This window comes from Poecile atricapillus, chromosome 16 (genome assembly GCF_030490865.1).
Source record: "Poecile atricapillus isolate bPoeAtr1 chromosome 16, bPoeAtr1.hap1, whole genome shotgun sequence".
NCBI lineage: Eukaryota > Metazoa > Chordata > Aves > Passeriformes > Paridae > Poecile > Poecile atricapillus.
The window spans coordinates 9021969-9035858 of NC_081264.1; the positions used below are offsets into that span (position 1 = coordinate 9021969).

The following is a 13890-nucleotide window of genomic DNA, read 5'->3' on the forward strand; positions in this document are numbered from 1 at the left end:
CAGGGCTGCTGTTTGTTGTGTTGCAGTGCTGGTGAGTCCTTACGGCTTGAACGGGACCCTCACGGGCCAGTCCTACAAGATGTCAGACCCTGCCACTCGGAAGCTGATGGAGGAGTGGCAGTACTTCTACCCCATGGTGCTGAAGAAAAAGGAAGGCATGAAAGAGGAGGAAGAGCTGGGATATGACAACGATTTCCCTGTGGCAGTTGAAGTCATTGTTGGTAAGTTTCAATATTCTGCCTGAAGGATTATTTTCCTTCCCATGATTTGAAAAAAAAAAAAAAAGTCATCTAATTAATCAGAAAGAGCCATTATAATTTTTCTATATTCTCTCTTAGCTCTCTTGACACCAGAACATCTGAGTAGTTCTGTCGCCTCAAGCTTTTGTACTCCCTGTATCCCACATGCCATTATTCACCGGATTGAGCTACTTGTTCCAGCTCTGTACTGGTTACAGAGGGCTGGATATATATTAGCATGGAAATTCCTTAGCTCTTTGTATTTCAGATAATAAGTTTTGTCAAATTGACATTGAAAACAAGTGGAAGTAGCTGTGGTTGCTGGATATTATCAGGTGTGTCTAAGACTTGTGGTTTTCCATCTCTCTGCAGGGGGTGTGAGGATGGTGTATCCTTCAGCCTTTGTTCTCATCTCCCAGAGTGACATCCCAGTGTCACAGAGCGCTGCCAGTGCTGCAGGCCATATAAATGTGGGCCAGCAGGGGCTTGGAAGCGTGAAGGATCCTGTCAGTACCTGTGGGATGCCCCTGACTCCCCCCACCTCTCCAGAGCAGGCTGTTATGGGTAAGCAGTGGGCTGGGGACATGGAGTCAGACTCTGGGTTTTGCTTAGCTCCTGGGGAGTGCCTGTGTGAGCAGGGGCAGGCACTGGAGGAGTGGTGGGGGAGGACTTTGTAGGTTGTGGTAAAGGAAAGCCGGTGCTGTGAACATCCCATTGCACAAAACAGAGTGAATTCAGTTCAGTTCCCTTTCCTGTAGGTACATCTGTGTGCAGTGCTGCAAAACAGCACAGAAACCACTCACCACTGGGCAACCTCCTGCCTGAACTTGGAGAATTTTTGAACCTGTTGGGCAGCACTTACTGAATTTCACAAAGCAATAGAAGTGTCAAAGACCCATAGGCCCTACAAGTTCTGAGACCATGCAGCCAGATGGGGCTAAAGAATCCTTATTATACCCTCACTGAGGAGCTTCTGAGCTTAGCCTTTATGGGATAGTTCTGTCACATCAACAGGGTCAGTCCTGGAATAACAGAGGCATTGAGGTTGGAAAAGTCCTCTAATGTCATCCAGTCCAACCTTTGAACCTTGATGCAAAGCTAAAGAAAACGTGTCTGGATTCACTTGTCCACAATTAGAGCATATAGATGACAATAAAAGTATTTAGTGTTTGCTGCTAATAAGTCAGAATATGAGATGCAAATTCCCTTGGAATAGTGTTTTTCAAAGGAACTGAAAATTAAAATAAGCAAGAAGGCAATTAATAACCAACTGAAGCAAGACAATCACCATTTAAATAACAATCTCTAGACAAGTATTGATGCATATTTTAATGTGCTATTGTATTTTTAAAATTTTCAGAACCCTGTTACACTTGTACAGTATCAAAAGGGGGATTCTATTTTTGAATATTTATAAACTGTCATTTGTATAGAAGTGTTCATGTTGTCCAATCTGGCAGTCACAGCTTCTGTTTGATCTCTGCTATTGTTTGAGGGCGGTATGAATTTGTATCAGAGGGGTGCCTCTCCAGAAAACAATTACATGATTATTTTTTATCAAAAAACATTTTAAAAGTCCTTTGAAAACTGGAGAAATGGATTGGGAAAAGCATGTCATGCAGTCCAGAATCAACAATGGGACCCATAAACTGGATTACTGTGAGGCATGTGAATCATACTTCAGTTCTGCCCAGTACAATTTGAAATGTGCCTTTAGTGCCATGTGCAGTCTGTAGCACCTAAAGATGTGGTTAAACTGACTGGAGTCCATGAAAGTACAGTGAGAGTGATCCTGGATTTTGCAAACAGGACCTCCAGGAAAAGATGGACAGGATTGAGGTGGTTTACTCTAGAGAAAGTGGAATTTCAAGGAGAAAAAGAACAGGCTTTTCTTTGCCACCAGTATTTAATGAGTCTAAATTGGAGCAAAGCAAAACTAGGTTAAACAGGAGGACAAACTTGCTCTGAGGAAGAATAATGAAATGTTAGAATAAATTGGCTGTTGGGAAGCTACAGAAGTTCCATTAGCAGAGGGGTGATGGGTTTTGGGAGGTTTGGTGGGGGCATTTTGTAAGGTTGTTTTTAAGGAACAGATTAGTTAAATTTGTTGATCCAGCTTTATAGCAAGGGCTGGACTAGATGATCTGTTCTCTTTTAATCATATTATCCATGGTTGTGTCTAAAGTATGTAACAAAACAAATTGTTGCTGGAACTGGGGAATGGCATTTTTCACCAGTGGAACCAGTTTGGACTGCAGGGGTTGTGTGGTGGCCTCTGGTGAGGGGCTACTGTGTCCTCCACTCAGTGCCATTACCTGCCATAGGTATCTGTGTGTTCCAGGACTGTGTCAGGGATGTTCATGGATAAAAATCAGTGTCAGTGTGTGAGAACAAAGTGTTTTTGCCTGCTGTGAATTTCTGTATCCTGTTATGCTGTCTATTGCTGTACTGTATGGTATAAAAATATAACATAATTACAGAAAGCAATAATTAATGCATTCCAATGTAACTTGAAAGCCCTGGTAGTTCCTTGGTTATCCTCTCGTGCCTCCTGTCCTTCCCTTCCTATCAGACTTTTCCTTGTTTTCCTCCTGCTGTTGATACATGATGCCTCTGTGTGCATGTAATGTTTGTCTGTACATATTCCTTTTCCCCTTCTCCAAAGGTGGGCACATTTGCCAGTTCTGAAGTTCTGACCTGTTTGTTTTTTGTTCATCTGTTAAGTTCTCCACTTGCTGGAGAGCATTTGGAAGCCAGTGAAATACATGGTTAGAGACACAAGTCTCAGTATGGCCAGGGATTTCCATGTTTGGCTTTACAAAATGATAATCAGGGAAGATCTAACTGGAGAAAGAAATACATAACGTGAAGAATGGAAGAAGATGCGGGGTTAGGCAGCTTGTGCACCATTTCAGAAGTTGTGTTTTGCAAGTGACCTGGTGGCAAGCAGCAGGATTCCCTGTTAGCCGCAGTGATGTGCAGCACCGAGTCCCTTCAGCACTTCACACTTGAGGCTGCTTGGACTGCGTCAGCAGGAGGACGAAGTGTTCTGTACCCTGGTGTGACCTTGTGAAAATGCAGCACATCCCTCCTTGCTGTTCCAGCCCCAGCCCAGAGCAGGGACTCCGTGCCCAGGCCGGTGGACCCAAAGCTCCCTCTGCTGCTGCAGCTGGGGTGTGGCAAGATGGATGTGCTGCTCGGTTCAGCTAAACAGAAACACATTGCAGGGCAGAAAAAGGAGCCTCTGCTTGTACAATAGCTGGTAAAGGCTTCTGCATCACAGGAAGGAATGGAGTGCAGAGAGTTTTCAGGCTCTCAGACATGCTGAAGTAATATCTTCATGTTTTATCTCTTTGATAATCATACAGAAAATACATACTGAGAATATCATATGCTGTGTTACCAGTGTATCTACTGGTGATAAGCTGTTGGAAATTTCTGTGGTAGTGTAGATCTCAGCTGGAAAGTCTCACCAAAGCCAGTTTTGATTCTAGTATTTCAATTCAAGCATATTGTAAAGAAATGGCACAGAATCCTGGAGTGATTTGGATTGGAAAGGACCTTGAAGTTAAACTCATTCCACCTCCTGCCATGGGCAGGACACCTTCCACTATCCCAGGCTGCTCCAAGCCCTGGCCAGCCCGGCCTTGGACACTTCCAGGGATCCAGGGGCAGCCCCAGCTTCTCTGGGCACCCTGTGCCAGCCCTCCCCACCCTCACAGGGAACAATTCCTTCCCAGTATCCCATCCATCCCTGCCTTCTGACAGTGGGAAGCCATTTCCTGTGTCCTGTCCCTCCATCCTTTGTCCCAAGACTCTCTCCAGCTCTTCTGGAGACCCTTTAGGCCCTGGAAGGGGCTCTGAGGTGTCCCTGGAGCCTTTTCTTCCCCAGGCTGAGCACTCCCAGCTCTCCCAGCCTGTGTCTGTAGGAAAGCATCAGTGATCCATTCATTTCCTCAATGAGGTTTAATATGGAGTATAAAGAATTTATCCTTGCTTTGAAATAGTCTACATGAATGATTAGTTTTCTTAATAGATGCTTTTAGGACCATCCATATTACAGTAAATTTCATCTTTAAAGCAACCCACCAAAGACTATATAAATTCAAGTTTAACATCCAGGATAATAAGGAAAAAGCTCTATCTGCACTATTTCTTAGTGATTCAATCCAGGGCTGTAGGGGCTATCTGAAGTACCTCCATTTATTAGGGAGTGTATTTTTTATAGATACATACAGTTACAGAGTTTAACACATCACATGAGGTGTGGTATGTACACAGCTGTGTTGCCTGTGTCTGTGGTACAACCCAGTGCCATCTTTGTTACCTCTAAGGAAGTGTTGCTTTGAAATGTGTTTTGTAAGGATGCTCAGAGCATTCCCCAGTGAATGTGAACATCGGTGTAGCCAGCAGCCTGCTAAGAGACTTCCAGGAAAACATAGCTAGTGACAATATGGAGAGCAGTTCTGACATTAACACTTTATTTCTCTTGCAGGAGAAAGTGGTTGCTCTCAGAGCAGTATCAGCCATCCAGCTGTGCAGGAGGGGACAGTCAGTGTCCACAGTCCAAAGAAATCAAGCAAGATTACTCCCAAATTTCACAACCGTATTGTTCACCGTGTGTGGAAAGAATGCATCCTCAACAGGGCACAGTCCAAGTATGGCAGCAGTCCTCATGCTTTGTTTATAACACATAATATACAGCTAAAATTGTCATAGTTTGCCTTAATGCTACTCCTTACAGGAATAACATTATTAAGATTGAGATTATATATGTTATGTTAATTTTTATTAACACAAATTAATGTTATTCCTTAAAGGATTATTTTGTCACCAATCAGAGCTAATGATGCCAAACAGCATTATCAAAGAAAATGTTGTATTGTCAAAGAAAATTTTGCCCTGTGTTCTGACACTTCCCATTGTATTTGCAGTTGTGTACCCTAATTGTGACAGTCCTTGAGGCCACACATCCATAGGATGTGCTTCAGCCAAGTGCTCTGAGATTTAGTGATGGCAGCTTCTATCTCCATTTGTAGTTACTACACTGAAAGCTGGGTGACTGCAGAACAGATTGTATATATTTGATATTTAGGGCTCTAAGGGGAGTATTTGTAAAGCATTACATGATTTGGACTAAAATTTCAATTGAAAAGGGTGTATAAATTGATGCTGGTATCATAGACCTTTAGTTCTGGAGATTTAAAATGTATCACAGCATGATGAGCCCTGAAATATTTATTTTTTCCTATGTCCATGCAATTTCCTCATTGGGTATGTCAGACTAATTTCCAGAAACAGTTTAAATGGCTTTCCCCTCGTTTCTTGTGCTCAGACTCCAGACAGAGTTATTTGACGCAGAGCTGGGACCTTCCTGCTGCATAAATCAAACTGTAAATTTTAGGAGTAGTACAGGGATCTGCTGTTAATTTCAGAGGTCAGATAGAAGGAAGTAATTTCTCTGAGGGGAGCATATGTGAGTTTATGCATATACATTTTAAAAATTTTGTTCTTCAGAAGGTGGTGATTACTAAAATAATTTCCTCTTCTTCAGGAGGAATCAAATTACAGCTGCAAATTTGGAAGAGGAAGTTTCTAACAATAGTGTGTCATGGGATTTTGTGGATCCAGTCCAAAGAGTCAGTTGTTCTTGTTCCAGGTGAGCTTTGAAGAGAACAAACATTTGTCGTATTGTGAGAGCCCTGTTTAATTCAGACAGAGGTACACTTACAGAAGGGAGTTATGCTTTAGCTGAGACAAGAGGAAATTGTAATATCAAACCTGTGATCACATTTGGGGGATGAATCTGCATCTCAACCCACTGTCACTTGAAGAAGCCAATCCAAGTGGAAAAATGGTGTTGGAGCCAGGATCACTCCAACAGTTCCCATTCATAAGGAACTCATCCTGCAGCTTTTCAGAGCTGTAACCTTTGGTTAAGTGGTTAAGGCTTGTGGCAAAGAGGGCAGGATCTTAGGCAAACCTAAGTTTGTGAGTATCCTGATATTTGGAGGAAGAGGGAAAACATCCCTACAAAACACTTCATGTGCCTCTGGTGAATCTGCCACGGCACCAAAACCCACCCAAGAGAATATTACACCTTTGCAGCCTCATCACCCACTGTCACTGGATCAAAAAGAATTCACAACTCACACTAAAACTTAAGGGGGTTATTAAAGTTATCTGTCATCTTTGGGTGGTTAGAATTCCAGAACTACACACTCAGAAAAGGCAAATCATCATCACCAATATGCTTAACTATTCAAAACTATCAGTGAGATGTTACAGGGCTAGGAACGAACCCCAGTTTGCAGTGAAATAGTCCTTTGAAACACTTCTACTGAAATTCTTAATTCCCAAGGTCACCATCTACTTGTAAGATAGATGATAAAAGCACCTTTACCAGAAGTTATTCCTTAAGCATGCAGTGTAGTCAAAGGAAGAGATGAAGGTGTGCATCCTACAAGGGTGGAATGTTCAACCTGGAGACCCCCTGCTCTATCCCAAGTGAGAGGATGCTTTCTGCAACTCTTCCCTCGAATTATACACATTGTTTGTATTTATATACTCAAGAATGTGGAACAGAGAAATGTTTTGTTAGAATGCCAAGTGTTTCCTGTGGAAAACTGAGGTCCAGCTTTGCCTGGAAAGCATGGGAATCAATAGTGGCCAGTGGGAGCCTGCTTCTATGGATAGGTTCAGCTGCACTCGCAATTTCACACTGTGTTCATCCTTCCAGTGATAACTGCATCATGCTGTAACACAACAGCTGGGAAATGGAAACATTATCCTTAGAATGAAGGCGGCACCTGATTTCAAACAGCAATAAGTACTTTCCGTGTAGCTGCAGACCCTAAGCAGCTACTGGCATGTAGAATTTTTTTAGTCATTTCTGTGCCCATTCCATGTACTGGAAAAATGTCAGGATATAATCTTAGATCTGGAGTCTCAAAGGTCTGTCTGGTACTCAGCATCAGATTCAGTCTCCTGCAGACCCAGCTTGCTGTGTGAGGAGCAGAATGTCTGAAATAATTCTTTGCAGCCAGTTAAAATATGGTGAATGATGGAGAATTAAGACAATGAAATGTTACAAGAACATGCTTAAGGCAAATCTCCAGTTACCAGGGCATTAACTGCACATTAGGGTGATTGCAGGCACAGACCATCTGCTGCTGCAGGGAATCTGCAGCGTGGCCTGGGAACAGCAAAGCCCTGCGGAAAGCTGGGATAACCCCACACAGCCTGGATGCTTCCAGGGATCGGGGCAGCAAGCACAAGATGTTGTGTTTGCACTTGTAAACAGGGTTGGGTGTCTCCAATCCAGTCCACTTCATTTGTGGTCATGTAGGTTAGATTCTTAAGTAAAAAGCACATTACTTGTTTTGAAATGGGTTTTTGTTGTCCTATTGTTGTTCATAAAAGAGGGATGGAATGATTCATTTTGAAGTAGCGTTTATTTTTAAACAGGTTTCAGTGTTAAGCAAAACACATTTTTCAATTTCTATTTAGCTTAATAAAATCAAATGAGCAGCTAAACAAAAAGCCCTGAACAACAAAGAAGACCGGTAAAAGTACAGGCAGTTATATCCCTGTTGTCACATCCTTGGGAATCATTCTCAGTATCATGAAAATACTTCTTAGCAGGACCTGAAATTCAATTCTGTGCTTACCAGTCTCAAAGATACTGGATGTAAAGTCAAAAAAGCCATATGACGCCAGTAACAAGATTGTATGTTACTGCATTTTTTTGTTTCGAGTATTTAAACATATGTATTCAAACTTCCTCCATCAGGCAGAAATGAAAAGTCTGTTATAAGATCAGGAGCAGACAGGAGCTTTCTCAGTGCTGTTCTTTGGGTTTGGCTTTCCCTGAGGTGGAGTACCTGCCCAGGGCATGCAGTGAGCGCTTTCTCCTTTTGCAGGCACAAGGTGTTCAAGCAGCGCTGTGCCGGTGCCTCGGGCCGGCCCCCCACGCTGCCCCAGCCCGGCTTCGGAGTGGGGACGGCGGCGGCCTCGGCACTGCCCCCTCCTGCCTCCTCAAAGCACAAAACCACCGAGAGGCAGGACAAGGGAGAGAAATTGCAAAAAAGGCCCCTGATGCCATTTCACCATCGGCCCTCGGTGACTGAAGAGCTATGCATGGAGCAGGACACATCCGGGCAGAAGCTGGGACTGGCCGGGATGGATTCTGCTCTGGAAGTCCCGAATTCCAGGAAATATGAGAAGCCACTCTCGCTACCTGCTAGAAATCCAAGCAAGCAAATTAATATGAATCCTATGGATTCACCCCATTCCCCCACTTCCCCACTGCCTCCCACCCTGAGCCCCCAGCCCAGAGGTCAGGAGGCGGAGAACCTGGACCCCCCTTCCGTTCCTGTGAACCCAGCACTCTACGGCAGCGGGCTGGAGCTGCAGCCACTGCCCAGCTTAGATGACAGGACAGTCCTGGTGGGACAGAGGTTACCTCTGATGGCAGAGGTCAGTGAGACAGCCTTGTACTGTGGCATAACTCAGAGCAACGAGGCCGTGGACATGTGGAGGACCTACAGTGTCCCTTCAAGTGACGACCCCGAGTTCCGGCCGCCAGAGCTGCCGTGCGAGAGGTATGATGGCAGGATGGAGATCAACCCTGACAGCACTGCACTGAAAAGGTGAGTGTGCACACTGGGCAGGGGGCTGGGCAGTTTTAATCATCATCAAACTCTTAATTTCTACTTTTCAACTGAGAAAGGCTATGGCTTCACCATCACAGACGCTGCAGAGAGCACCAAATACTTAAATAGAAACACTGTATTGCAGGATGCTTGCCTTTTTCATATCTGGCTTTCTGTTATACACTACAAGAACTGATCAATCCCTTTGTAACCTATTTTTGTATTTTATGCTGGCCCAAAAATTACTGTAGCATTCTGATAATGCATTTTTAAAAATGCACCAGAGAGAATGGTTAATGAAAATGTTTAGGAAAAATTAATTGAGGAAGAGTTATTGAGTTAAATGACTGTTGGGTTTGGTAATTCCAATGGAGTTTGCTAGGCTGAAAGGGGTTTCAGCCTGAAAAACACAGCCTGGAAAGGCTGGACTTCAAACTGTTTTCATTTATACAGTGACAAAATTGATTCTTCTTTCATTGTCCTGAAGTAGGTCTTAATATAGTAAGGTATTTAATACTAAATATATCCAGTACATTTATTATTATATATATGTTATTATTATTTGAGGAAAAAAACATTTCTGCTTGATTAAGGAGGATGGAGTGAGCCATGGGCTGTGTTTGTGTGACAGCTGCAGATCATGCTGGTTTTATTTCATGGAGGCTTTGCTTGTTCATTTTCACTTCAGGCTCTTAGCACAACCTAATAAACGGTTTAAAATTTTGGAAGAGCAGAAACCAGTGCAGACGCTGAACTATCTTGACCCCTTGCCTCTACTACAACCTCCTGGAGAAGGCTGGGGAGACACCAGTGATCCTTACACCTTCGAAGATGGAGACATCAAGTACAGTTTCACTGTCAATAAAAAATGCAAACTTGGGGCTGAGAAAGATCCTTTGAAAAAGAGCAAGGTAAGGTGTAAATGCAGTCTTTGGCATTAATGTTCTAGTGGGATGTATCTTGTAGCACAGTGTTTGCTCTACAGCTCTCTGGAAGACACAAGTCTGTTCCACAGAACAAAATTAGACATGTATATATCTTTTTTTATTATATTGTCACCTACACAATGTTCTTTACGTATCTTATCCTTTATGGAACTGTTTTGGTGTCTGGCTGTGCAAGCACACATTCTAAAAGATGTTTTTTCCTGGAGAATTTGAGGTGGTTAATTACCTGGACTGGCTGTCAGAGCTGAATGTTGTCCATGGAAACCTTTGTAAATCTTGTATTTAACTCAGACCCCTGAGCCTGGCTGGACATAGGAAAACATCTGTTCTTACATAGCCTAAATTCATATCCATGAAATCTCTTGGATTTTTTGTACAGTCAGAAGATGGGATTGGTTCCAAGGAAATCCCCCCAACGGGCCATTCCACACCAGTTCCTGATGGAAAAGATGCCATGTCCATTTTCAGTTCTGCTCCTAAGACTGGTGAGTTAAAGCTCTTTGGTTTGGTTTGCAAAGCAAAAATATCCATATGCCATCTGGAGGGAAAAATCACATCTGAACTTTTGTCTGTAATGTCACGGCTACAGACAGCTCCCAAGCTGGAAAAATCTTGATTTTCCTTGTCCTTTTTGTAAATACAATTATTATTATTTTAGAATATTAAATGAGCAGCAGCTCCTTCCTTGTTTCCCGACTGACTGTCGGTGGTTGCTGAGCAGCCTGCAAGGCTCCAGCGCAGCAGAGGGGCTCGGTGCTGTGGGGAAGGTGTTGCTGTGCTGCTGCCTGTGCTCCCATTTCCCTGACCGTGCTCCCATTGTTCCCCTGCTCTCCCCGGCGGTGGCAGACCCGCGGCAGGACGGCGCTGCCGGCAGGGCCGGCTCCGGCAGCCTCACCCAGGTCACCGACCTGGCCCCGTCCCTGCACGACCTCGACAACATCTTCGACAACTCCGACGAGGATGAGCTTGGGGTGAGTCTTTGTGGGGATGAGTGTTCTCCAGGCCAGAAACCAGGGATCCTAGTGGGAGTGATTATCACTAAGAGATGGGGGAGAGAGAGTTTCCAGGTAGGCAGGCTTGGATTTTAGCTAGGAAGGATTGCTGGCAAAGAGAGAGATCCTGCAGGAGATCCATCATGAAGGAGCTTCTACAGGGAGAGCCATGCAGTTGCTTTATAAATCCATTATATCTAGTTCTGTGTCCTGGACCTGTCAGAGTTTTGTGTTTCAGAATTAAGGTGGAAAAGATCCAAGTTTTATTAATTGGTGATGGGTTCTTTTACCTTGTCTGAGAACCCGCCCAAAGAAAAATAAATTTAACCTCACAGGATTCCAGTAATTCTCTGAGTCATGTTCTCTCATATTCCTCCAAGCACTTTATTTCTGTGCAAAGAGAAATAGTTTCTGCATGTTAGGATATACAGAAGGAAATGCAGATTTATATCAGTTATGAGGGGGAAAAAGTTGTCTGGGAAGGCCAAAATTTGGATAGTCACTGTCTTTAATCATAATCTAATACAGCCATAATGATACAGAAGGTGGTCCTAAAGTAACTGTTAGTAGATAACAGTATTTAAAACTCTTATGCCTTGTTCCTGGCAGGACTTTATAAGTGCACCAATTTTCTTACTGTGGTTGCACAGAAACTGCACTTCAGATGCCACAGTTAATATGCAAATCTACCAGAGGACTGTTCTGTCAAAATAAAAAATCACTTTCTTCTCTGAAGTTGTCCTGGACAGCCCTAATGTTTTTCCTGTCTTAACATTTGCATGTGTTGGGCTTACTCTCAGTGTCATATTCCCATTACTACCTTGGAGTAATCCAAACATGGAAACAAACAGAGCAGTCACATGCATTTCAAGCTCAGGGCTTGTGATAACGTTTTGACTATAATTTGTGTGCATGTAGAAATATAAAAATACATAGTTATACATATGCATCAATTTACAGGGGGATGTATAGACAGGCAAACATTTCTTTCTGGTTTCAGTGTTGAAAGAGGGGGGAAAAAATCCAGACTCCTTGGGGGGAGTGGGTGGGAGAGAAGGAAAGCAGCCATTCTCTTTGCTGTGCAGTGCCACTGAGAGGTGTCAGTCTGTGCTAACTGCAGTGTTTGGCTTTGCAGGCCGTGTCCCCAGCCCTGCGCTCCTCCAAGCTGCCGGCCGCGGGCTCCGAGGAGCGGCCGCTGGGCAAGGACGGCCGGACTGCGGTTCCCTACCCTCCCAGTGAGTACCAGGGCTTCATGGCACAGCTCCCAGCCTCGCTGCTCAGCCCTGCAGGGGGGCTCACTCAGCTTGCACCTGGTGCTGGAATTGCTGGGTTTTAATGAGGGCAGTGGTAATGGAGACATGGATTTTTAATGAGCCTACTGAGATATCAGGTACTCTGCTGTTGACATTGTTGTCTTAGTCTGGAACTATGGGAGGGGTTTGTTACAAATCTTCCTTTGGAAGCTTTCCCCTCTCTGCTCGCTATCGGGCACTTCCACCATTACCAAATCCCTCTTTAAGTATAAATCCTTCTACTTAATGAAATCAAAGAATCTAAAACCATGGCTTACCACCTGCCCATGATGGTGCAACCTGTCTGGGAAGAAAATTGCACTGAACATTTGACAAATTAAAACTGAAATCACTTTCAGGGTTTAATCTGGATGTGGAAGTGCATGATCAAAATCAAAGTTCTGGGTTCTAACTGGAGGCATGGTGTGGACCTTTTGTAGGTGGTTGTGGTAGTGATACTTATGCAGGCTGTGTACATGGACAAGGGAGGTTATGGGAGTGCAGGAAACTTATGAAATTGTATGAAATTAGATTAAAACAATACAACTTTTTTCTAAGGATTTTGCCAACAGCTATTGGGAATGGTAACTTATGCTCTGAGGTTTGACGGCTTTTCTGCATTTCTTGCACCTGATAGGAGGGGACAGCCAGGGGGGCCAGGCTCTGCTCCCAGGGGACAGGAGGAGAGGGAATGGCCTCAAGTTGTGCCAGGGCAGGCTCAGGATGGATATTGGGAAAATCCCTTCACTGAAAGGGTTGTAAAGCCCTGGCACAGCTGCCCAGGGCAGTGCTGGAGTCCCCAACCCTGGAGGGATTTAACAGCTCTGTGGATGTGGCACTTGGGGACATGGGTCAGTGGTGGCCTTGGCCGTGCTGGGAGTGCTTGGAGTCAAGGATCTCTGATTCTATTGGTGCAGGTGGCATTTCTCTTCAGATGAAGGAGAAATGTGTCTGTGTTTGTGGGACAGGAGGAAGGTGAGAATTTTTGGTATAATAGTAATGAATCAAATTACAAATTACTTAGTGGTGAGAAGGAAGAGTGTTTGATTTCTGTGGCTACTATAAGCAGAAATCCAATCTCTCTGCAAATCATTCTTTGATGCCTTCTCATTAACTTCAACTGGTAATGAGAACAAATTGAGGTGAAGAAAAAAAACAGTCTGAAGGAGATGAGTCAGAGTTTTATGGACCCATAAAAGCTGTGCTGATTTACTCAAATGTAGAAGTCTGAAGTATACAGAGATTGGATTTTGACAGGTTTAGTTGATCCATAGCTTTTTAAAATATGCAAAGCTTTTTCAAGCATGACACACATGAAAATGAATGATGATAGTTGCCTGTTGCTGTAGGGTTGGGGGATTTTTTGTAATTAAACTTTTTTTATGAATCTGCACTGCAGAATTTTGCTAAGTGGAGTGAGCTGGAGGTGAGAAAATGATGTAGTGTGAAGTTAAACTCCTCTTGTAGCCGTGGCCTTGCCACCAGCTGTCGAGGCAGAACAGTGTCTGTGGGGAGCTGAAGTGCCTTGTACAGCATCATAAATTCCTGCTGGCCACCCTTCATTTTCACCTTCCTCCCTGTCCCCTCTCCAGTGCCTAAAGCACCTCTGCTGAGAAACAGAGGGAGCCAATCCAGCTGCCAGCCTGAACATTGTATTCCATACTAATGTTGGTGGAAAAGAGTTTCTTCCATTCTGCTGAACCTTTTTTCAGCTTTGATATATCCTGTATCAGGACAAGACTAAGGTCTTTTACATTCAGATGCTG

General features: G+C 43.9%; 1 protein-coding gene across 1 annotated transcript in view; it reads left to right on the forward strand.

The window, feature by feature from the left end:
• The window catches only part of MED13L (mediator complex subunit 13L), a 180243-nt gene that overhangs the window by 137657 nt on the left and 28696 nt on the right, over positions 1 to 13890 (forward strand). The window contains exons 6-14 of the mRNA XM_058851285.1: positions 27 to 221; positions 612 to 803; positions 4735 to 4897; positions 5794 to 5898; positions 8162 to 8890; positions 9582 to 9804; positions 10220 to 10325; positions 10687 to 10811; positions 11968 to 12067. Coding sequence (XP_058707268.1) covers positions 27 to 221; positions 612 to 803; positions 4735 to 4897; positions 5794 to 5898; positions 8162 to 8890; positions 9582 to 9804; positions 10220 to 10325; positions 10687 to 10811; positions 11968 to 12067 — 1938 coding nt within the window. The remainder of the gene's footprint in view (positions 1 to 26; positions 222 to 611; positions 804 to 4734; positions 4898 to 5793; positions 5899 to 8161; positions 8891 to 9581; positions 9805 to 10219; positions 10326 to 10686; positions 10812 to 11967; positions 12068 to 13890) is intronic.